This window comes from Plectropomus leopardus, chromosome 14 (genome assembly GCF_026936395.1).
Source record: "Plectropomus leopardus strain MGB_pleo_1.0 chromosome 14, ASM2693639v1, whole genome shotgun sequence".
Taxonomy (NCBI): Eukaryota; Metazoa; Chordata; class Actinopteri; order Perciformes; family Serranidae; genus Plectropomus; species Plectropomus leopardus.
The window spans coordinates 19,269,981-19,296,983 of NC_142189.1; the positions used below are offsets into that span (position 1 = coordinate 19,269,981).

The 27,003-nt window shown below is 42.0% G+C and overlaps 1 protein-coding gene across 1 annotated transcript in view; it reads left to right on the top strand.

Annotated features, from left to right (window-relative positions):
• Positions 1-1,104: 1,104 nt before the first annotated feature.
• Positions 1,105-27,003, top strand: part of LOC148187465 (uncharacterized) — a 37,083-nt gene continuing 11,184 nt past the window's right edge. Inside the window, exons 1-4 of the mRNA XM_088087679.1 lie at positions 1,105-1,285; positions 3,527-3,624; positions 14,414-14,643; positions 20,251-20,322. Of these exons, the coding sequence (XP_087943805.1) occupies positions 3,565-3,624; positions 14,414-14,643; positions 20,251-20,275 (315 nt within the window). The 5' untranslated portion in view covers positions 1,105-1,285; positions 3,527-3,564 and the 3' untranslated portion in view covers positions 20,276-20,322. The remainder of the gene's footprint in view (positions 1,286-3,526; positions 3,625-14,413; positions 14,644-20,250; positions 20,323-27,003) is intronic.

Below are 27,003 nucleotides of genomic sequence, written 5' to 3' on the forward strand. Positions count from 1 at the left end.
TATTGATATGCTAATTTTAACTGCTGTTAAGTAGTTTTGCAACATTTTTTGAAGGATGGCTAAATGGCTAAATAAACAAATCAAACACTGGCTCTAGATAGAGAAATGTGTGTTTGCCGTAGTGTTCCTACACGTTTTGCTCAAGGGAGTTTCAGCTCTGCAACCTCACTGCTACATGCAGCTACACATTTACAGCAATAGCTGCTCATTTTGGGAAATATGCTTATTAGCTCTGCTGGAAAGTTAGCTGAGAAGATTGATTCCACTTTAATATGTTGGGATGGGTGTGTAGGTTACTATGCAGCATGTGTGTTACTCTTTCTTGCTCTGATAAATTTTTCTAAATGCCATTAGGAGTACGAAAATGAGTCAGAGGAGCCTGATTTCTTTTCACAGATTATCTGTCTCATGTACTACTGCCAGGAAATACTGACAGTTTCTGCAAATATGACAAAAGATATTTCTATAAAATATATTTATTAAACTCTAATACTGATCTAATATGAACAAAACAAAAGTGTTAGAACAGCAAGTTTACAGGAGGTTATATGCCGCACAATTTCATGGGGGGAACCATAACTAAAACAGCAAATTGGCAATTTTACATCTTTTTTTTCCAGATTAAAGTAAGAAACAGGGAGGAAATATTTAGGGCTGACAACATTATGTGATGTGATTACAGTCTGAAAATAGCTTTGAGAAAATAATGCCTATACTCAACTGACGCAGCTTCCTGCTGCAGCAGTGATGGAAAATAAGACAATGCTTTTGAATAACTCCCGTCACTTAAAAAAAGCAAACAAATAAACCTCTTTGTAGGTTCAGCTGGCCTACTTTAAGTTCAAAGTAGTCTAGCTGGAAGGCTCATCTGTGTGTAGCCTATATAAGCCTAGTGTAGGCTACATATGATGTCATTTGTATTTTTGTAATATATGATCCTTTTTTGGAAGTCGTCAAATAACTTTGTATTACGTTTTTCTTTAGCTCCTGTCTCCTGAGCTGCTGTAACTTGTGAATAAAGTCTTATTTTGTTATTTCTCCTGAGCTCGCGCCTCTGAGCTGAGCACGCACCTGCAGCTAATCACACTGACGTCAGCAGGTAACCACATCAACAAACCCGGTAAAACTTTTCAACATTGTGCGCCAGGTATCACTGACCTGTGGATGAAACAGAAGGTGACTACAGCGCTATGACTGACAAACATAGACTGTATATACAGACTGTGGTGAAAACTTACTGCAGACCTGCATTTTGAGTCCCGTGTGTGATTTATTCTGCCTTCAGGTGAGTAGAGACACTCTCCGCTAGCCGCGGTGCTAATTTATGCAATGTAAATGCTGTAGACTTCTGCTAATTACGTTAGCATGTTCTAACTGTGTACATAGTGTGTCTAGTATTAGACAATTTATCGGTGAACCTTGTGAGTTTTTAACGAGCCGAATTTTACTTTGTTAAATACTGTTGTTGTCCTTGTCCTGTTATGAGTAGAGTAAAACCCCTCCAGCTGCTAGGCTAACTTATAAAATGCTAAATGCTAGTAGTGCTAATGACATTAACATGATGCTAAGATGCTAACGTGATTTTCACAAGCCTCTTTTACATCATATAAATGAGAGTTCACAACTTGAGTATCCTACTTGATACTCCAGGTCAAGTATTACTTCAGTACAAGTAAAAGTTGCTGAGTCAAATTATTAGGCTTCTTGATAGAGACTGTACATATATACATATATACATGTGTATATATGTATATATGTACAGTCTCTTAGTTTTTTTTTTTTAGTTTTTTTGAGCGTATTCCTTTATATTCTATTAATAATGTGTGCTCTTTATTCTCTTGTTCTTACTGCATGGCGCTGCTACACCCCAATTTCTCAGTTTTGAGATCAATAAAGTATATCTATCTATCTATCTAGAGCACTTGAGTAGCCTACTTGCTTTTAAAAATGGGCTACTCAAATATTCAGTGTGATTTTATAAAAACATAACCTGTTGTTGTATATTATCACAATATATTTGCATATATAAAACAACCAATTGAAGGCCCTGACTGGCTTGCTTAATCTGTAGCATGAAATGCTTGTTGAATAAACTAAAGCCTGAAGAAATGCTCATAGAAACACAGCCTGAAAAAATGAGCACCACTTTCATTTTACTTTCTGAGGGGGAAAATTAACACCTCAACATACTTTCTCAGGTTGGCGAGTTCTTGTAGGCCGTGATGACGTTTACGAACAGTAAACACAGAAAACACTGAGAATGAAATGAATAATTCTTCATGTCAAAAACTTCAAACATGAACTCCAGTTATATCTACGGGTGATCTGGCGGGGAATCCTCAACTCCGTCTTCTGCCGTAGCCATTTCTGACATGGCATAAACAAATACAACCGCCTGCTGATAACCTCTCCTCCCTACCTGTATTTACCAATGAGCTGCCCAATCTTAGTATAAACAAACCACACAAATAACTGCATGATCACAGTTTATAGAGTTTTGCCGCTGACTTCAAAGCAAATGTTATGAGTCAAGAGAGCCTGACATGTAGTGGAGTCAAAAGTCCAATACTTGTCTTTTGAATGTAGTGGAGTAAAGGTAATAAGATAAAAAAAAACTGTACTTGAGTAAATGTCCCTCGGTACTGTCCATCACTTTTAGCAGTGCTCTGCATCTTTGGCGCTGCGGTTGCCCGCTGTCATCAGTCTGATTAGCTGCATCTCTGTGTAGGGATGGGGATCATTCATTTTTATTGATTTTGATTGTATTATCGAGACTCCTTAACGATCTCAGTCCTCATCGATACCACTGTCGATACTTTGAAAAATCTTGGCATCAGTAGTTTTAATTATGTATTATACGATGATTAGAGGTCATGTTAGGACCTTAAACAGGTTGTAATTCCATCTCTACAATCTGTTTTGAATTGCTGGGGAAACAAATTTCTCACCCAAACAACTGTATTATTCAAGTTTCTCGCCAAAAACAAAATTTTGTTTTTCTCAATGTTACATTTGAATACATCATGATGACGTTTTGCCGGCCAGTGATTGGATTTAAATGACATGATTCGACTCGAGATGTAATGTTACGTTATCGGTGCCACGGGACTCTACAGCAGTATCAATAAGCTCAAACATTATTGATTTTCAGGTTCTGAAAAAGTGGAACAGTGTCCCCAATAGAACTGGGTTTCGATCTCCATTCCTGTTTCTGTGCTCAGCTTGAAGGTGGTAACTTAAACTCAAAGTACTTAGGTGATCTATGAAATCCTTTTGACACAAGGTGCATATTACTTTTGACTTGTCAACTGAAATAAAAGCAGCATACGATCAATGTGATTTGAAAAAAGAAGAAGTTATGTTCAGGCCTTAATGGCTGACAGCCTACTTTAATTCAGTACAAACAGCTTTAAATTATATGAACAAAGATTGGGACAGATATATAAGACTGCTGCAGCCTGCATGTTTACCACCAACGCATAAAAATAGTGAAAAGTAAAAATAACTGTTTTCTCCTTGTTTTGAGGTTCAAAGTGTGTGAGCGGTGTGAGGCGAGTTAATGAGATGGAGGCTGGAGTCGGAGCACAGAGGGGAAAAACTGGGCAGTGGGAGTCAGAACAAGAGGTTGGTAACTCTTGCTATAGTCTTGTGATCAAACACCAGTGGTGACACTACAAACTTCTATCCCCTCTTTTCAGCATTTCTCCTTTCCACCCCCCACCCCCTCTTCTCTTCTACAGTAGTAATGCCCCTCACTATTTTTCTACATCTTATCCCTTTTAATTAGAAAGCAAATTCTGCAGCCTGGAGAGACCTAATCCCCTACTACCCAACAATGCACAGAGTGGCTTTGAACAGCCGACCTGCAGCCCTCAACCCCCAACGCCTCAAATTCCCCCCACACTGCTGGACCTTCAAGGGGGGAGGGGGCCTTTCTCTTCCCGAAACATTATTACTTAACGATACATGCGCTGTGGTAATTTGCAGAACTACATATTTGCATTTTAGGAATGTTAACAGTAATTAACGACTAAGTGACACATGTGACAGAAATGATACAAGTGTATGCCAACTTGGTCGATCTCCCCCGTGAGAGATGTAGCCTCGGCTGATTTGCATATATATTAATGTCCCTTATTGTATAGATTAGATCCCATTAGTTGTGGTGATTCTGGTAGAAGGTGCAGTCACTGGGATGCTTAAAGTCTTGTTATTATGTTAAAATGATGTTTAAATTGTTGGAGGGCAGGGAAAAAAGAAGGGGTTATGGCACTGATGCAAGGTTAAGGATGATTAGACACCCTGACCATCCTGACAATAGGCGGAGATTAGATTCCAAAAGCCCCAAAAAGGAAAAGGCCTCTCTAAAATGGAACTCCATTAGCAGTCTATGCGTATACACTGCTTGTATCTAAAATTACCAGCTTTCATTTCTTAATAAAAGTATATCTAGATGAAGCACACAGTCTGCTGAAATTAAATTCTGGCTCCGTTCCTGGGTCTGAGTGCTTTACGTCCACGCTGGCAGTTAACACTGGGGCAAAGTGATCATTTACTGAGCTGTTTGTCAGGAGAATTATGAAGCTGTCAGCATCTGCTCTTGTGCCATCCGTGGAAAGAGAGGTCATCTGATAGCAGCGATGATGAGAGAGAGGAGGAGTAAATCAGGCGCACAGACGCTGACAATGGCAACAGTTTAATCTACTGATTGCTGCTCTTGATTTACAAGAGAGCTGAAACATTGGAAAGTTAGATTCTGAGTCTTTGTGCTGCACTGCCTCCAGTGGCCGCGGCTCTGCTCCACCTACAGTGTGCTGTCTTCATCACTGCAGAGGCAGATGGAGTCAGCTCCAGCAATTTAAACACACGCGGTAAATATTAATTTAAGAAGATGATTTTGTAAGTGCATGCAGGATTCTCTGGTCAGAGGAAGCAGACACCAAGAATTATTGAATAGTTTGGTGTTACAGTTGGTGAGTTTTCTTTTTTGGCAATCACAGCTTGAAGGAGAGAGAGCCAGTGTTGTTGTTTGATACATACTTTTTCTTGGGAAAACAAGTTGTCACCATCCACTTGTTTCCTCTTCAGACTCTAGAAGCAGAAACACTCATCAGCAGAAACAACAGCTGTCTGATTGGATGTATGTAATTTTGTTTCATTGGGTTTTAATTTGGTGAGAGAGATGTGCACTGATCAACATTTTTTAAATGTATGTCTTTTTTAAGGTAGTATACAATATAGGAATTGTTGTTTACTGTTTGCAAACACAACATTCAAATGGAAAAGCTGATACTTTAGCAAGCTAACTGAGCTTAACAGCCGCCACCTACACGTCTAACAGAAAACAGTCCAGTCCAGTCTTCTCCTTCGGTGCTCACCAGTGAAAGTGTACACAAACCCTAGTTTTACTTTCGCTTTAGAAAGTTTTTGTCTGCTCACCTCACTATGCTTTAACAGTATTTTTGGTGCTGTGTTCATGCTTTTAGCAGCTTCTTCTTGGATGTGTGTTGCTTCTCCCGACCTCACCTGCGTGCTGTTATTGGCTACGCGCCTGTCGACATGCTGACCACAGCAAAATAAGACAGAAAGAAAATATATATTTTTTGTTTTTCACAAAAATCCTGCCCAGTACACCTTTAATCAAATGACTTTGTATGATGCAAAAGTGGTCCAACCAGCTGTGGCCCTCGGACAGATTTTAAACGGCCCGTGGCATGATTTCCAAAATATACTATTTATATGTGGCCCATCGCATAATGTAGGTTAATTAAACAATATCAGTTTGCATTTTTTTTTGCTCATGGCATAACTGTCATACAGTTGTAGAAATGTGCCAAGGAGGAACTATGCAGGCAGAAGAAGTGTGTTTTCATAAAGAGACAATAAACAAGCAAACAAAGACGAGAAGCAAAACAGTGCTGGCAGCGAGGGCCATCGCTTTCAGGAGTTGAAAACTTTTTCAGTTAAATATGAAACAGTTGCATGTTTTCTAATCTGTGTTTTTTTTCCTTTTAATAACCCATGTAATGGGTAAGTAACTTTCACATAATCTAAACTAACACATTCAAAAAAGTTTGGACAGCTGTGGTTTAGAAGGTTTTACTGTCTTTCAGCTCGTTTTATGGCCTGTAACTGTGTTGTTTAGGTTCACTTGCTGTGCTGAACCCCATAGTATCCAGCAACAGGACACAGTTCTCAGTGAAAAAGATCAAAAATCCACTGTATGCTACGTGCCCGATAAACCAACAACAGATACAGTTTTGACTCGAGCTGAAGAACTTGCATACATCTGGCTGCTAAAGAATCACATCCTTTTTTTAAGGAATTGGTGGAAATTAATGCTGATGTGTGTGTCTCTGTGTTTGATGGTGTAAATAGGCAACTGTTTGCCAACTTGTATGCCACACCAACTTTATGATAATATGTCAGTGTTGTATTTACAGCTTGTTCCACTCCCCCTATCTGGCAAAAGACAAAAAAAGTTTTGCTGCTCTAAATTATTCTTGGCCACTGTCCACATTCTCTGTACCTTGAAATAACAGATGTGTTTCATATGTTGTAGCCAGTTTCCTGCAGATGTGTCTACCGCATCACTGCTGACCATTGTCAAACACATGTTGTGCAATTTTAGATTTTTGGAAAGAGTTTTTGTCGCCTCTCATACAGCCGCAGTTTATAATAATTGAAACCCAACTTGCAGAGACTTGAAACCTGCTGGATTATGGTTTCTCGCCACAGTGAGCATGATGTCTGCTTTTATTGTTGTCTGAATCATTTAAAAAATTAGAAAATCATTACCCTCAAAGTGATACCCATATAGTATCGGGGTGTGTAGTATAGTACGTTCTGGTGGCATTTCAGAAAGCTGAATTGTCATCTCTTTTGAGCACACCACCCTTGACTTCACCACATCAAAATCTGTGTGGGCTGTAGTTGCTGCTGCAGGGGTGTGAGCTCTGCTTCAGGGACAGTTGAGAGAGCCGTCCCGGCCGCACACACAGTGACAGGGATAACTGTTAGCATCACACAGCTAACATTGCCTAATGGTAATGAAAAGGTTTAATGACAGAGTTGAGCTGTGTCCGTGTTGGTGCCAGTTTGTTGGTCTGTTTAACGTTTCGCTCATGATGGATGTTAGCCGCCACTTCTGTGTTAGTTTGAGCTAACTGGATAGTCCTTGAGCTGAAGGTTGGTCAGCAGAAAAGTGGCCCCAGAGATGGCAGCAACAGAAAGTTTGCAGCCATAGAGAGTTTGCTACAGGAGAAAGTTTGCTGATCTGACGGGGCGTACGGGTTGTCCGGTAACAAACCCCCGGTGCAAAAACAATGCAAATATTGTTTGACTTTTAATACTTCTTGGTACTGGGTTATTTCAGTCAATACCTTAAAGATATGGAGTACTGATACACCTCTATAAATAATGCAGTAACGAGTGTAGAGTGAGTTAACGGTCTCAAGTTGATTCTCTGGCTTTACACACATGTTACACTAAAATGTGCCTAAAATATACATGATCGTGGTACAAGGGGTACAGCTTAAAAAAACTTACTTGTTTGGACCTTTATGTCAATTTAAAATTGATTTTGCATTAACTTAAAGTTAGAGCTGTATTGATGTGTTAGCAGGTTGATTGAATAGTTAGTTGCAAATAATTTGAGTATAGATATGACAATACGGTTTGTTATATTTCTGAATGCTCATAGAAGGACACTGCTACAATAGCGTTTTTGCATCAAAATCAAAATGCATCAAACTTTTGTTATTTAGTTTGTCTAAATGTGTGCATCTATGACAATGTTTATTGCATCTGCAGGAAAAAATGGCAAACGCATGCATGTACTGGAGCTACAAGAACTTAAGTTGTAAGGACATTTATGAATCGCTGCTAGTTAGAGATGAAACGGGCATTTTGGTTCAAATGGAAGAGGTGAAAGAAAAGCTCTGTCATGAATGATTAAATTCGGCCTGTGTGGGGAAGTTTCTTCATTTTCAGTCTTTCAGCTCCGTCACCTCACCCCTCTCACTTGTAACAATGTTGCCTGTCAGGAAGCCCGAGTTTTATTGACATAACGAGCAATCTTTCAAAGGAAACACGGATCTCATAAAATAACTTCATCTAGCTTCCATATTAATCATTGCTCACCTAATTAGCATTGATAGAGACGCCCTGAGCAGGGATAGTGCTCTGTGTGTGTTTGTGTGGAGGGGTGGGTGGGGGGTGCAGGGAGATGAGGGCATTCTCCCACTTCCATTTACTTAAAGCTCAGAGGATCTCTTTTGCATCCGTCTCAATTAGTTACTCACGCTGTCACTCTGTCTGTCACATCCTGGTGTGTCACACTGGAACAACTGTGGAGTGGGCTGCCTGAGATGAACAAACAACAAGTCAGAGCGCGAGCGTTCAGCAGGAGAGCGTGGGTCACACTCTTGCCTAAGGCCACCATATTCCTTTCCTACTCAAGGGTTCAATTTTCAGAAAGCTACTTAGGTATTATTCTAATCCCTACCCAGCTTTTTTACCCCCCCCAAGGCCGAACAAACTCAGGTTACCACTTTGGACACTTGATCTGGTGTAGTGCTCAAGTTTGAAGCTGTGGTTTAGTTTGTAGCGACTCTGTGTGTGGCATGAGAGGTCGACAAAGGCAGGGGTTCAACGCCTGTCTTCTGTCAAACTAAGTGATCAGAACTGCTATGGAGCTGTCAGTTAATATGTGATTGTGTAGGAGAAGACTGAATCATTATCCGTTGGATTTGATGCCACCTTATTAATAAAACATCATCTCTTAATTTTCTATAACAACACATTAGCATGACAAAATCAATGGCTTTGATTTTGTATTCATGTATTTCTCTGAGCATATTTGCTGATCTCTTGGGCCTGTGTATGCTTGGAGGTGGTGTTTCCTGAGGCTGCTGCAGATGGGGGGTGGATGGGTGGGGTGCAGTGGAGGTCGTGTTGAAGACTTTTGGGAGTTGCGGGGACGTCCGCCTCTATGGGATGTTTTTCTCTTGTACAGTTTTGTTGTCTAAATGATTTACAAACTTAATTGGCATTCCCGGGGGAAGGCTGCCAGCTGTCTGCCTGATGGCGAGGGTTTCTAATTTGGTGCATGGTGAAGGCTAGCTGCCGGGGTAACTAGCGGAGCGGAGCAGGGCGTGCAGCACGCCGCACGCTACACATGGCCCGATCAAGCCCGGGGTTTGTTTGTTTTTCCCCTCGTTTGTTCAGCAACAGACATTGCTTCACCAAGAGAGAGTGTAACAGCTGCTATCTAACAAGCAGAGTGCAGAGAGAGTGCTGGGCCGTGATGCTGGGGTGAGGGTTTGGAGAGAGCTGGCTGACCACTGGTGGAGCTGGCAATCATGGCCTGTTACATTATCAATGCTATTTTGTAGACACCAACCTAATCCATCCAAGAGTTTCTTTTAAGTCACACTTAAAGTAGGATTTAAAAGTTACTGACAATGTTTCATCAAGGCCCCCGAGCTGTCACTTTCTCTCTGCAGCACACGCTGTATATCTAAACTTCTTTTTACCTTTCACTCAGTGACTCTCAGGTGGAGCAGCTAGTTAAGTCCTCTCCTCAGCTCCAGCCAACCCTTTAAATTTAACAATCTAATGCCAAGGAGGGATTTCAAAGGTCAAGATACCAATTTAAAAAGTCAGACTAAGCTTGATTTCTGCTTTAAGCACCAATTTATATAATAAAGTGGAATAAAGAGCTCCAAAGTATTAAAGGTTTAATAAGAACTGATAGAGGATAAGAAACTGCTGACACTAGGGTGTTCTTTAAACAAAGACTTTTATTTGCACAAATGTAATAACAGACAAAAACACATGTTGTATATACTTTAAGTGGTATCTATATACTGTATATTCCAGTTTCTTTTGCCATAAGTTCCAGTAAAGTAAAAATAATAGAATTTCACATAAGAAGGACTTTATCTGAAAATGTACAGCACACTTCCAATTTTGATGTTGCATCTTGTACTGAGATTATATTAAAATGTTTAACTTAAGTAAAAGCTGCAATATTTGAGAAAAAATACTCCATTACATAAAAGTCCTGCATCCAACATAACAAAACGTACACAAGTTCTATCAGCCAAATATACCCTCAGGTATAGTACTCATCGTGCAGCAGATTGGTCCCTATAAGTGGTATATTCAAGACTCCTCAATTGATACACATCAGGTCATGGATCCCCATTCGATAAGATTTCTCTTCAGTGACCTCCATCTGATTTTGTTTGTTAGATTTTGTTTGTTAGATTCGATTTAGATCTAAATTCTGTAATTGTCAATGACAATTGCGAAGATAACTGTGAAGGAAGTGACACTTATGATAAGAAAAGTCATCCACCAGTGCCTGTGGTATTTTTACTTATTGTGAAGTCATCAAATGCTTTATATCCCTAAAATCTGTACCTAAGCTAAAAGGTTATGTAAGTCAATAAACCATAATCATTTATAAAAGTATTGAAATTGTCTGACATGTAAAAAATTACAATTTTGGACATGTTTTTCATCAGATTTTACTAAATCAAAACTTATTGATTTAAAAGATTTCTAAATATAGCATCATGAACGAAATACTTCTGAACTCTTTGTACAGAACGTAACGTACTTGTGTCATCATGAGCGTGCAACATGATGAAATGAAAACAGAGGCCTTAGCTTTGTGCTGCAAAAAGAATGAATATTCTACTTACTACGTTTCTTATTTTGAATTGATTTAAACAGGACAATGCAAACAATGATTTCTCATGGGAAATCTGTTTTTAACCCCTTGGAGCCTTTTTGGGGCCCCTTGGAGGTCCTTGGACCCCTGGTTAAGAACCACTGGTATACAGAATCTTTAAGTGTAGATATTGTGCACTGTGACACCTTTCCCAACAGTGCTGCTGGAGTTAGATCAAGTCAGATCTCCACACCTTACACACACACTCTCACACACACTAATGCAGCCACAGCCAGCCTCCAGCTTAGCTAACAGAGATGAGCCCTGCTGTAGTGACCCTGTGTGGCAGGGTGGGCTGGGGCTTGTGGAGGCCAACCCCTGCCAGCGAGCTCAGTCTGCAAGACATGTTGACTCTGTGCACATTATCACCAATGCATGGCGCTGCATAGTCACACAGGATAATTGGCCTGCAGTGGCGGCACAGCAGCGGGAAATGTAAAAGTTGCTGCTTTTTCAAGGGTAAACAGGACTCGCCTCCCTGACAAGGTGGTGACAGCTGTGTGATTTATAAACATGCTCCGGGGAAGGGGTCCATATTCATGACGGGGTGTCCACGCCCCAAAATCTGCACCAGTAGTGTCCAAAACCAGCCTGCTAGATATTTGGTATGTTTATTACAATACCATGGTTCTGAGAGGTATAAACCATGTGAAGATGGCTTATCTGCGGCAGAAGTGGCATTAGATGCTGTAAATGTGCTCCTGTGGTGCACAGAAGTGCTGAAATACCAAGGCTCTCAGTTTTCGGAGAAATATCCCACCTGATGCTTTTCTTATCCATGGCCCTTAAAATTCTTCAACTGTCCTGGTAAACAGAAACAAAGACCAGTCAAGTGTCCTCTTATGCTAAGGTTTTGCTTATTTTTTAAAAATCCGAAGCCTTTTTTACATCCTAGATCCTGCGATAGGGCTGCGACAAAGACCCTTTATTCTGCCTGCTTTGCTTTTTTAATACAGATCCAAATAACGCCGCCATCATGCTGCCCCAGGGTATGTTTTTAAGGCACGTCAAGCACACTGTCGGCCATCCTCCCATGTTTGGCCAATGGCAAGTGCTTGAGGCCCTCCTTGACGCGGTGTATCTCGCACCGTTGGCCCTCATCGACCCTCGTCGGCTGTTTTTTGTTGATTCAGTATGTTGAATTAGCAGCAGCTGCGTAGCCCGTCGGTGAATGAAGTGTAATACAATGTTGGCCTCCAGAGTAGCATATACATATCGTTAGTAGAGTATCTAAACATTTACAATGGCAAAACATGGCAAAAACAATCCTTGACTGTATATGGCAGAAGGTAAGGAGCTCCCGGATCTCATTATCTCCTCAGTTTGCCAACATTTTTGGTTGCTGTTCTTCTACTTTGAGTTATCTGCTAACTGCTGCTAGCTGATTTTTAAATTTCCTGCAATGGGTAGCGTACATAATACATCATCAAAACACGTGTCATTCTGCTTGCTCTCCCTTTTACACTACCTCCGCTGCCAGCTTAAAGGCGAGACAATGCTTTCCCCCGATTTCTTGATTGTACCTTTTATACAGAACAGTGAAGGTGAAGTGGAATAACGATGCAACATTCCTGCCTTGAACAGGTCATGCAAAAGGGCTCAAAAGATATTGCTTGAGTTCTCTATCAGGAGATGATTAACAGCTGCAACCTCTCTACAATCGATGGGCTACTTCGCAAAGATCTTGGCTCAAGGCCCATCAGTTTTTTTTCTTCATCCACTTTTTTTCAAACAAGAGGCCGGATGTAGAGGATGTAGAGGATGTAGAGGATCAAGGGATCTAAAGCTTAGTAAGAGCACTGCATTCATGATGCAGTGGCTGGTGGCCGGGTCTGGAGCGAACATATGCTGAGGTCTTTATTGGCGTTCTAGAGAAGATTGGAGGGTCAATCAATTAGCCATGAAGCTGTGTGTCCCCAGGGGCTCTGGGGATATCCAAATGACTTAGTGACCATACACACACCAAGATGCTAATTGACTGGGCTTGACTTCGTGGGCAGATGCCATTGGGTGAAATTTCTGAAACACTGATTTTCTTGATATTATTACAGGACGACGCATGTATCGACAGGTGGATAAAGCGAACATGCAGAAAGTGTCTGAACCTGGGTGGCACAGCCAAACCTGGTGTTAGTGTAGCTGCTCGTGACTTTAATTGGCCCCATAATAGTCTAATTGATAAGTGTTATGTGCAGGACAGGGAAGGGGCACAGGGTTGTGGTGCACCCCTGGCTGCGGTGCAGACTTGAGAGGAGCATGCAGGGGCACTGCTGATTATTCAACATGTTTCTCTAATCCCAGCCCTTGTGGTAGGAACCTGTGAAAGAGCCTGGTCTTTGTGCCGGGGGGCTAATCGTGTTTTGGAAACGCCGATCGAGGCTAATCTTCTGGCCTGCCTCTAATGTGGAGCCGCTGATATCCTCTGCTGCGATAAATTAAGCTACTTATTAATCTAATTATGGCACATTCATCCCCACAAACTTTCATGTGACTTGGAAAGCCCCCTTCACCATTAACTCCCACACCCCTCCATCCTCCCCTTTCTCCAAACCCAGATCTTGAGACTGACTCCCCTCTCTCTCTCTCAGACTGCCTGGCCCTGGCCAGCCCAATTAGGAGCCCTCAGGATCTTGCCTCTAACGAGCCTCCAGGCTCCAGTCGGCCTCTCCACACAGACTGGGGGTCAGTCTTACTTATTCTCCGCCTCTTCCCCCCCTGCCAAATCTCCACCTGCTTTATTCTTCCATTAATCTTTTTGGTTTCTCCCACTTTGGAGGTTGGTGGTCTGAATTTTCTTTAAACTATTTTCTTTTTTTTGTTTTCACTCATCCGGGCACTTCAACTCATTATATTTAAAAAACATGCCCTATTCACCGACAGAGAATTTTGCTTTTATCTCATGTAGGGCTGTACCCAACTCAGAGTTATGCCATCTGAATCGGATTTGGCTGTTCAATCTGAACATTCAGTGATTCTATCTCTGTTTTCCATACAAAGTTTTTAAGTTTGAATGGGCTCAGTGGGACGTCTAGTGTGATAGTGGTAATTGCTTAGTATAGTAAACAAGCTAATGGTGCTAACGACGGTCGTAAATGTGCAAAAACGTTTTTTTGCCGATACTAGATATCAAACAGAAGCCAGAGACTGTATCCTATTAAGTTGCTGTGAGCTGCGAATTCACCACCTTAAAGCAGAAGGTCTCTCCTCCTCTGTGCCGCTGCATGCATGATCACAGCTCCAAAGAGTAGCGTAAAAGTCCAGCACACTCACTCACTTTACAAACGTCTGCGGAAGCACACTGCACAGCACACTGACCAGCAAAAAAAACACAAACAGAAAACACAAACAAGCCAAAACAAAACAAAACAACAACAAAAAAACAGCTGTTAAACTTGAAGCAATCTCAGTTGACTGAGGGTCTCTGACTGATTCGACTTTCAAGGGGCATAGTCTCTGCTTCTTCCAATCATCGTTTTTGGTCCTGCTCTGAACACCCTTCACATTTTGACTCGTCCTGAAGCGAACTTTGTCACTTTGTCCTCCCTTCCTGTGTGAGCAAATAAGGCCTCTTTCTAACCTGCTTCATGTGATGCCTTAACTCTCCCCTGCACATAGCTCTGCTCTCAGCTTTGGGGTGATCTTGCTCTCTCTGCGTTCGCTGGGCTTTCACAGGGTGCCATGGCTCTGCTTGTTGTGAATCTTGAGGAGCTGGGAAGCTCACTGTGGGGAAGTGAGGGCAGGATGACAGGACCCTTCCATCCATGGACAGTGACCCTGAAGGGAGATGAAAGAAGTTCACGTCTGCACTTTAGCAGCTCAAACTGGGCTGCAATCATCCGTGAAGGCTCTCTTACCCGTCCACCCCGGCTGTCTCTCCCCTGCCCCTCTTTCTTTGATTTCAGGTGAGGTGGACGAGAATGTCTGCATACTCTGGTGTTCTGACTCCTCTTTCTCTTCAGCCCCTCCTCATCTCTCTCATGCTTTCACTCTTTTTCTGTCTCCCCGAGGCCAGTGGGAAATATTTCCTTTGCGGTATTTTACTTGCAACAGTGAAGCTGACTTTGTTGTCACCAAGAGTTGTGTGAACTTCTCTTTGTTGCAATACTAAGAAGCAAAAAGACTGATTATTCATACCATTCAAATAAAAGTCTGCCTTGTTTTGTCTTTTCTCAGAATACAAGAAAAAATTCTCTTTAATCTAATTCTCTGTCACACACTGCACCTATTATTTATGACCCTGACATGACCCTTTTAATTTCCTTTTAAAAGGCTTCCTTTGCATTTTAATGATTCCATGCTGTTTTTCTTTCTTTTTCAGTGTTTTCATTGGATTATTTAAAGCACTTTGACTTGTCTTTGTGTATAAACTGTGCTACAAATTAACTTGTCCTACCTCACCTACCATAGCGCACCTTTCACAGGTGTAATCTGTGTGGCATTAACCCTCTAGTGTTTCCTCACTCAAGTGATGATGTGGATGTGTTCTTTCCTCAAAGCCAAGTGGAGGGGCGAGACGACAGGGAGGCGCTCGCTGTCATTTGTTCTTAGAAACAAAGGTTCTGTGCTGCTATCAAACTCCCATTAGATATGGAGAATTGAGTGTGCGGTCTGCACCACGTACCAAACAGCGAGGTGATAACACAACGCAGAGGCAGGCCAGGACGCTAATTGCATGCCGAATATTTATAGTCCAGACAATTAGCTGTTGCCTTTTATATGCAAAATAACAACAGCAGCAGTGGCAACAGAGAGAGGGATGGGGGTGTGGGCGGGGGGGTAAGTAATTAAGATGCTCAAAACAGGACAGGGACATGCAGGCTGTTGTGCTCTGATTTGTTGCTAACAAACACAATAATTAGCCTGTTATTGTGGGATAATGAAGTTGCCAGTGTCCTTTTCCCTCTGCCAAGTGCCATCCTGAGCAAGGACGTTCCCACTGCTGCTGCTGTTACTGTGGACAGGACCCTGTGGACGAGGGTGTGGTGGAGTTCAGAGGTCAAGAGGTGTGTCATAGATCTGCAGGGGCCTTTTGTCAGGAAATAGTATGAGGTTTAGTCGTGGTGAGGCTTGTCTAATAACAGTGGTGTTGTGGTAACAGAGGAAGTTACCCTTAATTGATTTTGTGTTCGAGCAGATATTTGCATCAGCGGTGCCTTTAAAAGTAAGTGTAATCAACACTTAATGAAATGAGGTGGCCTGTAAGACACCACTAGTCTAATATACATGATATGTCCTAATGAAAACTAATTAAAGAAGTATTTCACTGCTGGGAAGATGGCCTTTTCATAAAACTGGTCTATTTATGCAGTATAAGGATGCAAAGACTTTTGAAATTGGTGCTACATGACCAGAGAAAACAGAGCAAAAGGATGCTTTTGCTGAAGAGATAAAAAACCTACAACTGCCAGAATGTGAAGGGCGGTTTTATTTTTGTTAAACTTACCTTGAGCCGAGAAAAGCAATTTAAAAATCAGTCATCACAAGATGAAGTCTATGAGCTGACTGGATACTTTTAGGCAGGACCAAAGGGGATAACACTGCTGGGCATATTCAGTGGGTCACATTTCTTGAAAGTAAGGCAGGAAATGTTTTTTGGTGTATGCTGAAGGCACGCAACTCCATTGGAATTAATGGGTGCCATCTCAGGGTCCAATATCTAGTTTTTCTTTAAGAATTTTTTTTTTTTTTGCCTTTATTAGATAGGACAGCTTGAGCATGAAAAGTGGAGAGAGGGAGGATGGCATGCAGCAAAGGGCCAAGGTTGGAATCGAAACTGCGACTGCTGTGGCAAGGATGTAGGCGTACATGGGGCGCCTGCTCTACCAACTGAGCTACTGGGCGCCCCAAGGGTCCAGTATGCAGTTATTTTTATACATTTATGGCAACAGCCCTAAAGCCAGTGTGAAGTTGAGCCAAGAGATGAGCTGGGAGATCAGGGCGCTGTTAAAGTGGAGGGAACTTTGCCATAGTTCATTAACACACACTACATTGTAATGATACAAAGCTGGTCGAAAATCAGCAAAGTAACCATTTAAATAAAACCATTAAATGTGCTTCCTGTTATTATTACAGTTTGAATCATCGCAGAACAACATGACACACATTGTAGCTCTCACCTAATGTGTGTGCGTGTCAGTGTGTGTAGCTCCTTTGCACATATGGCTGTGTATGTCTCTGACCGCAGGTTCATTGAATCAACAATGCTGTCTGGCAGGATTAGGTGCAGCTCGAGCTGATTTGATATTTGTGGCTGATAGTGCTTGTAAGTACGCCTTTGTTCCCTTCCATTGTGGCTGAGATTAAGGCGAACCTCCTCTTCATCATCCTGCTTCAGTGTAGTAATAACCTAGATAAAGCTACTCTTTGATTGAATCATTTCTGCCCGCGTTCAGGACCTGCTCTCACTCACCCCCCATCAGCTGTCGCTCGTGCATCAGACGCTTCGCTTCTCCTCTTTATTCCCCTTCATAACTCTGTTTTTATTTTCCCACTTTTTCATCTATAATACCTGTCAGTCACAATGCGCGATGCTAATGAGAATGTTTGTGAGTGCTGATTTTTTACTAATGATGACTTGAATATTGTTTGTAAATATCTCAACTGTATCTAAAACAAAGGAAAGAACTTCTGCTAGAACTTTTAATAATTGCTTCAAGTCTCTTAGGTTTGTTTGGGTCCTCTTTGGATCCTCAGATGATGTAAGAAACACCAACTAATTTGAGCAGTTATGCTCGGCAGTCTATAAATGCAGGATTATTTTGCAATGTTGGGGGCTGAGTGTAGGTACAGTGTTGCGTAGGAGACTTCAGCCGTGTTTGGTGTCATGTGGGAGTCGACAGGGACTTATTGATGATCCTTCCGGAGGTGTCCTCGGTCGCATTCAGTACAACATTCGTATTGATAGGTGCCAGCCTCATAATGATGTACCCACACTCACACACTCATATTCAAATTAGGCGGCCTGGGAATGGTGCAGCATGTCTTTTGGATTTTGGGGGTTTTGATGTGTTGGACTTCTATATGAATATTAACTCTGAATTATGCCACTCAATTACATCATACCATGTAAATGCTGTGTAAAATGAGTTATTTGGCCTGATGACGGTACCAACAATCATTTAGGGAAGTGAAATATATGGTTCCATAATCATGAATTAAAAAATCCTGAAGACATTCTTAATAATTATGGGTATCATATTTATGGCACATGGTAGAGATATGCATACAGAAGGCAAAGAAATTTCAGGTTGACCCCTGACTCAAGGTGAGGGTCTTTCAAGGTCGGCATGACAAAGTTCATGATAACCAGCAGTTCATTTTTTTTTCTTAGGCCTGTGCTCAGAAGTAATCTGCCTAAAACCACGTGTGTAAGGTCATAATCTGACAATTAAAAAAACAGAAGTGATTCTGTCCTAAAACCCTATTTGTCCTAAAGCTTCGACAATGATTGTGACAGATACGTTATCATATCTTATGATACTATAGGATTAAATAAATATAATAATAGTCTACTTTACCCACAAAGTGACCATTGGTATATTATTTGCTCCCTCTGTGTTGTGTTGAATTTGTGAAGAATATTTTTCTTGCATGCCTCCACGATGAATGAAGACTCCAAAAAATGGAGTGCACATTTGTTTGAACTTTCGAGTTCAGATGCACACGCATGCTCAGGTGCGCTACTCGTATGCAAAAGTGTTTTAACCCTTTGAACTCTGCAACGGAAATGGTCCACTGGTGCCTAAATTGGTATTATGCTTTGATTGGGATGTTGAAATATCTTAAGATGCTTCATATTGCTAAAATCAGTACAACCTTAGCTAAAAGGTGTATGTAGGTCAGTAAACCATAATAATTGATAAAAGTGGTAAAATTATCCTAAAGAACAAAATATTTTTTAAATCTTTACAACACACATAACGTAATGTAATGAGTGCACAGTGTGATAACACGGAAGACAGCCTTATTTTTCTGCTGCAAAAAGAGTGAATGTTTTAGCTATTATGGTATTATTATAGACCAATTTCAACATGATCATGCAGAAAACGTTCTTCTGTGGCTGTGGAGTTAAAGAGTTAAATAGTAAGGTTTTAGTGAAATTACATTTGTATGAGAAGCACTGAGCATACGACTTGATAGATTAGAATTAGATTATACTGCACATGTGATATGAGAGTTTGTAAACAGATGTTTTAATAGAGTTTAACACGGCCACCTTTAATCCACTTCATTTAGAATTCTCTCACGTCTTTACATTTAGGCATGTGAGAAAAAAATCTTTACAAATTCAATGTAATACAGGGTGAGTAACTAATATACAAACAATCATTTTGTGGAGTAATCCTTGAAGTTTTTAAAATAATTCAACGCCAACAATACCAAAACTTAACCAACCTTGCTTAGTTTAAGATTATGATTTATTATTTGAAGCAGCTATCAGATATTTATTTAGGTGTTTGTTTGCTCATCTGTAAACTTGTTTGTTCAATAACCTTTTTAGAGGTATCGTTCACCACTTTCTTTATGTTTTTTTCTTCTCCTTTTTTTTTTTTACATGTCCAAATACAACCTTCAGAGGTCCTCAAACAATAAACAAAAATCCAAGTTTCAGTCAACATTTCACTAACCAGGTAGTGCTGCTGCGATGTGGATTGTGTCATGGATTAGCTGAGTTCAAATGCAGTCACATTTATACATCCAGTGTGTTTGTGGAGTTGTGACCTGCTGGCACCATTTCTCCCTCACACACACTTTATAGTAGAGTTACATTCATGGCCACAAACACACCCTCCCCTCTCAGGGTTGTCACATGACAAAAGGCGTCCAGAGTCATTTATATGATTGTGTATCTTTCCTCTGTCTCTCCCTCATACACACACACACACACACACACACACACACACACACACACACACACACACACACACACACACACACACACGCTAATCTCTACAGGTATTTCTCCTCGGCTGCTGTTATTAGAATGCAGCAAATGCTCTCTATTGATGCATGTCAGAGCCTCATTCTTTCATCTCCAACATTTAATTTACCGTCCTGTTGTGCCACTAATCCTGTGTCGTGCCATTTCCTCCGCTCCTCAGATTGCTCTCTCAAAGCCCCCTCTCCGCCAGATAAAGAGGAAGGTAATCGCCATTGTCTGGCTACAGATACACCAGTGCCGGCCCCCCCTTCTCTCCGCAGCCCCAAATTAAAGGGCCGTCCTGCCCTCGCGCCCCCTTAATCACTGGCCTCGTCTCTCTGTGCGAGTGGACCCTAGGGCTGCTGCACTTTCATCCACAAATAGGCTTTCAGTGAGAACCACCCAGGGCTGGCCTCCTCGCAGGAGATCCCTACACACTCCTCAGCTCTGTTCTGCTCTGCTCCGTCTTTCCTGCAGCAGCCTCACACACTTGCTCTTCCTCGGGCCCCCCTCCAGTGATTGGACATGAAAAGTATTCTACTTTCACTTGTATTGCACCCTGATGAATTGAGTCTTTCTCTCTCCTCAGGAGGTCTGACCCACAAGTCTGCTGAGGAACTTCAAAGTGAGAGTGCACGGAGTCGTTTCAGCTGTTTCAACTGTGAGTGAAGCTGATAACACCTTCTACTGTGTTCCTACAATTACCACTGGCATAAATGCTTTAAGTACACCATGCAAGATTTTCCCTAAAAAAAACACAAAAACATATAATGTACAGACTCATACAAAAGTAATCCCTCTCGATCATAACTTGTGACTCACTAGAGGTGTGTGGCCGTGCATTTATCTGCACTTTTTTTTGATTTAGCTGTGTTTGGGATGTTCCTTGGCACAGTACATAAGACTTTATAGCCCCTTTCTTACTGCACAAAAACCCACAACCCACACTCGCTAACGTCTGGCTTTTTTATTTAATGGAAAAGTTTACTATCAGTACTCACTCCCGGGTCAAATGACTCTGCAGAAGTCACGGTATTTATTGGCTCCAGTTCCGATCAGCTTCGGTCGGCAATTATAGCAATATAACATCTGGGTGGATATGCTCATTTTAGCCTCTTTACTGGTGCAATGCAACGGCAAGCTGCTTGAGTTGGTCAATTTTAGTCAGCACAGAGTTTAAGAGAGTGGCTGAAAATGTAAGAGATATATAAAAAAAAAAAGAAATAGCCACTGTAACATTTTCACTGGCTTCTGTGTTGCTTTCTACTGTTCACTAACGTGTTTTCTGTGATGTTAAACATGACAATAGTAGAAAAAAAACAAAAAACAGCCGTGTAGGCTACACAGCTCTATTCTTCTGGAAATAGAAAGGCAGTCTGTTACGTCTTGTAACCTTTTTTTCCGCATTTAAAAAACCTGCTTACATGCGCTAACGTTGTTGGAAAGGGTGTATAAAAAGGTAGGTTAGGTGAGGTATACCAAAAGTTTACAAAAGCATGCACATCCAGATGAAGAAAAACTACGTACTGGACAAGATATAATACAAGAGAAGAAAATAACTAAGTCCATGCATTAGACTATACTCCCATAAATATTTAATTCATTTACCACCAAGGTGGTACATGCATCAGACCTGATGAAGAGCTCACCTCGGTGGTAAATGGATAAAATATTTATGAGAGCACAGTCTAGTGTGTGGATTTTGTTTTTTCATCTCAGGTTAGGTAAGGTAAGCAGCTTGCATCCAAGAATAGGCATGAAAATTTCGAACACACCACCTGAAAAACCAAAGCTACAGCTCAATAGTAATAGTTCAATCAAAGCATAAGATTGAACCTGAGGTTGTCTGTCACCTCCGCTTTCACTGGCAATATCTTTTACCAACAGTAACCAAAAATTCCTGCATAGTTTACCTTTGATATTTAAATTATTTGCCATTAAATTGTCAGTTTTACTCAAAAGCACACATTTCCAGTATGGCTCATATGCTGACATGTATTTAATATAGACAACGTGGGCACCATTCATGAATATAACGACATTACTATAAAAGAGTGTACTCATATCTGCTCAGGGTGAACTGATGATGAGGCAAAAAGCATTCAGACTCCACAGATTATCGTTAACAGCTACATGGATAATTGAGTGATTCTGCCTGATGCTCACAATCATGAAGTTGGCCCACAGCAGTAAAAACATAATTGATTGGCAACACAGCGTGGGGTTGTTAGGGTCAGCGCCCTGCCCTCAAATACGCAGAACCACTCAATAGCATTTAGCTAATTTCTGTTAATTGTGGGTCTTACTTCCCTCGGCTGAATTGACATAACGCCGGAGGGCTCAGCCAAATCATCACCATTATGACATTAGCAAGGGCTTATCCAGCGCTAAGAGCTTGAGCTGATACTAACACTAAGGAGTTTAGGATGCTAAGATGAGACCCAGCAATTGCAGTGGCTGCCGTAAGACTGATGGACAACAATGAAAGTTTACAATAAGGATCAAAGATTCTCGCAGGGTTAAGGGAACTATCCAATTAAGAAAGCGCGCCTTTCAATGCATTCACACAAAGTTGGAAGCTCACAAGCGAGGCAAGAGACACTGCTCGAGCTAATACAGAGAAGCTACACCCCCATCTACTAATAACAAGCCGTTTAGCTTGAGCGACTGCTGCCGTGTACAAAGGAACGACTGCTCTTTGCTACACAGTTAGCCCCTCTGCCCTGGACTTATTAAGACTCCTGTAAGAGGGATTCTCCTCTTTGACTCGGGTGAAGAGGCTGTTTAATACACACACAGCAAATTAGTGAGGAAATAGCATTGTGCCTTTCATGAAACAAGGATGGAGGGGGGGCAGCGACCAACGTTTTTGGGGCTGCGAGGGAAGATGATTGCTTGTGATGTATCCCAGGTTGTAATCCTCGGACAAGAGATCGTGGGTTCCCTTTCAGCCAGCAGAGGGGCTCTGGCTGGGGAAGGCGCTGGGCTTAATTAGACTTGTCTGGAGAAGAGATGGGCTTTAGGTGTAGCTAATTAAGATCATAGCTGTGGCTGAAATGGCTTAAACTGCACTGCAACACCAGTCATGTCCCAGAGGAACAGAACAATGCCAGTGAGACAACATCTTTCTGCAGCGCCATGAATGCTATTGGTGATTTAAAGAACAGCGTTAGGGAGGCAGGGTGCATGACTGAATACATTTTTCTTTACATTAATGGGAGTTAATAAAGCACGAAGAAGAGCTATTTCCAGTATGTTGGTGTGAAGACATTCATGTTAAGCCAATGATATGACTAGGGATACCAGTTTCAATAGCTGGACTCTCATTAACAGGTAACTAGTCGCTTAATTTTTAAGAAAAAATGGAAAATGATGTCAGATACAAGAAGTCTTTCCTGTTATTTTGGCACTCCATTGACTCAGTGTTTTCCATTTAGAGGTGGTTGAATTTTAATGCTTTATTTTATTTTCTGTTGGCTTTTCTGACAGACAGCGTGTCGTTTAAGCATGGTGAAACCATTGACTGTATATAAAATGAATGGTGCATCTCCACCAACTCCCTCACTAGAAAATTAGGTCAAAATGTCCCGGTTATGGACAGTTTTGGCTTCACTTTTTGGGAGCTGATATGTCATCCATCTTTATATATAGTCTAGGGCTGAAACATAGTGCCCACTGCCCACCCTTCAGTCTCCACTGACAATGAGTCAGTGACACTGCTATTTTGCAGTTACCGCTGGTAATGCCATCCCGGTGTTGGGACAATGTTGCTGTGGAAACATGATGGCAAACCTCTGGTCTCCACCCAAACAGCCCCAACAGCAGACTCCAAATGACCAGAGCAACATGGCAGCGACCGTATCTGGGATAATTTGACTTTATTTTTTTATAGTTGGGAGTCAGAGTACACGCGTCATCCATCTTTACATACGGTCTACAGTGTCTGCATGTGGGCGGTGCACAGTGCGGTAAACTAAAGAGTAGAAAAATTAACCTACAGACCGACATCTGTAACCAATCAAAAATATTTTCGGCAGTGAACTGATTCACGGCTAACCGTTGACACACTTTAAAAGAGATAATTAAAATTCATTTATTGAGCGCACGGCATTCTGCTGCTGATTCAACTGTTTTATGTAAAAACGGCAAAAAAAAGAGTCATTACGATTCAGTCTACAGTAGGTCAATCGCCAAATCTCTGTCAGTCTGTCTGCTAGTGGCTGCGCCTGTTAGAGCCAGAGACACTTGACAATAAGAGTGGAACTGAATCAAACTGGAGCCCTCTTGTGTCTTCTGGCGGGCAAAATGGTTGGAGGCCAAACAGCCGTTCCCATAATCCTCACTATTGACAGGGCCTGCTCTGTTCTCCGCCTGATCTGTTTGGTCTGTCAAGTTAAGGGAGCCCCTCTAGTGCTTGTGGGAACCAAATCTATAAACAAACCCTCAACTGATCTCCGAGTCTTTCCTATGCATTGTCCTCGGCCTGCCATCGTCCCGGCTCTTTCAATGGGAATCATTATTTAATTGGCCCCTACAACAAAATGGCCAGTTTTTTTGTTCCATATTGTCGAGAGGGGGATTATATTTCAACGCACTTGCATCTGAGGGTCTGGCGGTATCTCTGTAATAAAGTTTGAGGCGCACTTCACATTGTGAGAATGTGCCTCAGACCAAAATAAAGGTGTGAATGAATAGAGCAGCAGAGAAATACATTAGATATTTCCCCACAGCTTTTCAGTCCTTTCATCATTTCATTCATCTTTGTGAGGAGCAGACCTTTCTCGCTGTGACTTTGTTAAATTTCAGCGTTTCCTCCCTTGTTCATTTCAGCTCGGGGTGAAGAGGGGAGGGAGTGCTCTAAATGTAGTCGTATAGCTGTGATAACCAGGCTCTCTCACTCTCCGTCCCCTCTGACCAGCCGTCACCTTTAAATCTGCCTTTTCATATTCCTCTCAAAGCATCTTGTCCATAGAAAAGGCGCCTGCCAAACCGGATCTCTGGACAAACAAGAGATGTGGAGAAAGAGAGAGATAGGAGGCAAATTATTTAACCACTGGTGAGGAATAAAAAAGCCTCCTCCTATTTCTGCCTCAGTCTACCACTTTCCTTATTGCTGCTGGTTGTGTTAGAAAAAACATCACAGGGGACATCTGACCAATTTTGATACTTTTTAAATTTGTGCATGAAAACCTTTTTGGTGAATTGCAAAAGGTTTTTACACTTTGGGGAAGTGGAAAAGTTGGTTTGTCACTAAAAGGTAAACGCAACTAAGTGCAATGGAAACATTTTGGCAAATAAATGATGTACAGTTGCAACGTACAGTTAATGCATAGGCCCCTGTAAGCTCTTCTCAACTTCTCTAGATGGCTTTTAACACGTTTATACACACAGGGCTGTTACAGGATACCTGTTATTAGTTGTAGAGTTGTTTTGATATCGACACCCCTTTTTATCTTGAAATTAACTGCATGATATAACGACATTTGCATAACAGAAGTGGATAAAAAAAACATGCACATAGATATCCATTTTGGGGGGGGGGGGCAAATTTCTGAAAATTCAGTTAAAATTATCTTTGAATTTGATAAAAACCCAGATTGTAACTGCTTTTAGTTTAGGAATCCCAAAACTGTAAAGCATCCACCTTCTATAGGCTGTGAGTGACAAATCCGAACAGCAATGTGTTTAAGGAGTAAAGCACATCTACCTGGGTGGTTGTCCAGTGATGGGCTGTGGGAGAGCACCGGCTGGCTTGAAGGACAAGCCTGCGATGGGTGGCGACAGCCCGGGCTCCTAACCCATGAATAGCTAGGGGCCCAGCGGCACCTAAAACTACATCTGCCAACGCTTTGAAAAAAGGAAATATTCAAATGGTAATCGGAAGGCCGTGAATCATAAGCCCAAGGTAAGCTATGTAATGCTGGTAAGACAGTGAGTAGTGCTTTATTGGTGGAGAGGGGAATCCTTTTTGCCATTCAGGAGAAGAATTGCAACAGTAATACCATTAACTTGCACCCTGGATCGCCAAATGCCATTTAATTGCCAATAGCAGCCCATTGTTTGGAGTGGCTGAATTTAGGCTTCAGTGTGGCTGTGGGCAGAGATGGAAGGGTTTATATTGCAGGGGGGGTTGTAGGGTGTCGTAGTGTAAGACGTCTGAAGAATGATGGCCCCTCACACATGCACAATCACACACAAGCAACCGACGCCTAACTAAAGCTCCGCAGTAACTAGCTTAACTAAAGTCTTTAGGGAAAGTAAATTCGGACAAACTCCTCTCTCCTTAATACCTGATTTGTTCAACAACATGATTTGGGGCGCGTCTATTCAAGGCCCTTTTGGGCCAAGCCGAGGTCTTAAGGCTCAAGGCTTGTACCTCGCGGTTATTGTGGGCTGTTTAGGGTTTGTCTCAAATCTCCTTGTGCGGATGTGTGGACGCTCCTAATGCTGGCTAATGGGCTTCGGCAGAGTAACAGTCTCCTAGCTCCCATTGAGGACCCCATGGAAAGCAGCATAAGCTCCATCAAATAAAGGCCCTGGCCAGACCTTTCTTTGGAGTTTTTTATTATTGGGAAGAGGCCACCCTCCATCACCCCCATTTTCACCCCAAATCTCCTGTCCATTCTCCTTGGATCTTCTGTCCCCGCCGACCTCCCTCCAACCTGACCAGCACCAGCACCCCTTCTCTCGACTATGAGCCCAAACCCATCAGCATTGTCATTACACCCCTCCTCCCTTCGAAACCTGCCACAGTCCAAGACATTGGCCTCCACCCCCAGCCTTGTCTCATACCGCCGATGCTGACCCTGACAGCCATGTCCCGGGGAGGGCTAAATTGAATGTGAAATGCATGGTGGGTCCTCGCAGACTCCATTGTGCAGAGGGGGAGTCTGGGAGGCGAGGAGCGTCACTGCTCCTCAGTGCTGATCGAGTTTGACAGCACGACGGGAGGAGGCAAGAAAAACGTTCTCCTGTTCTCATTCAAAACTGAAAGAGGGCCTTTTTTAGTCCCCCCCACCAACCAACCCACCCGCCAACCACTCCTGTCTTCCCTCCATCCTCTCGCCCCTCTTCTTCTTTTCACCCTGCAATGAAACAGGCTTTTCCCTGGACCACTAGCTCCCCTGAGATCACACTACATTTCATTGAGCTCATCCTTGGAATGACAACAGAGGAGCTACATTTGGAGATACTATGATCATGTCTACTGTCTTGAACTGCAAACCATGAGCAAACTCCACCCACCTCCACCCAGAGCCCCGATTTTATGGAGTTGAACCCTTTTCCACATTACTACACCCATACCAGCTGTGTTTTTGTATGATGTATATATAGGCTTGGC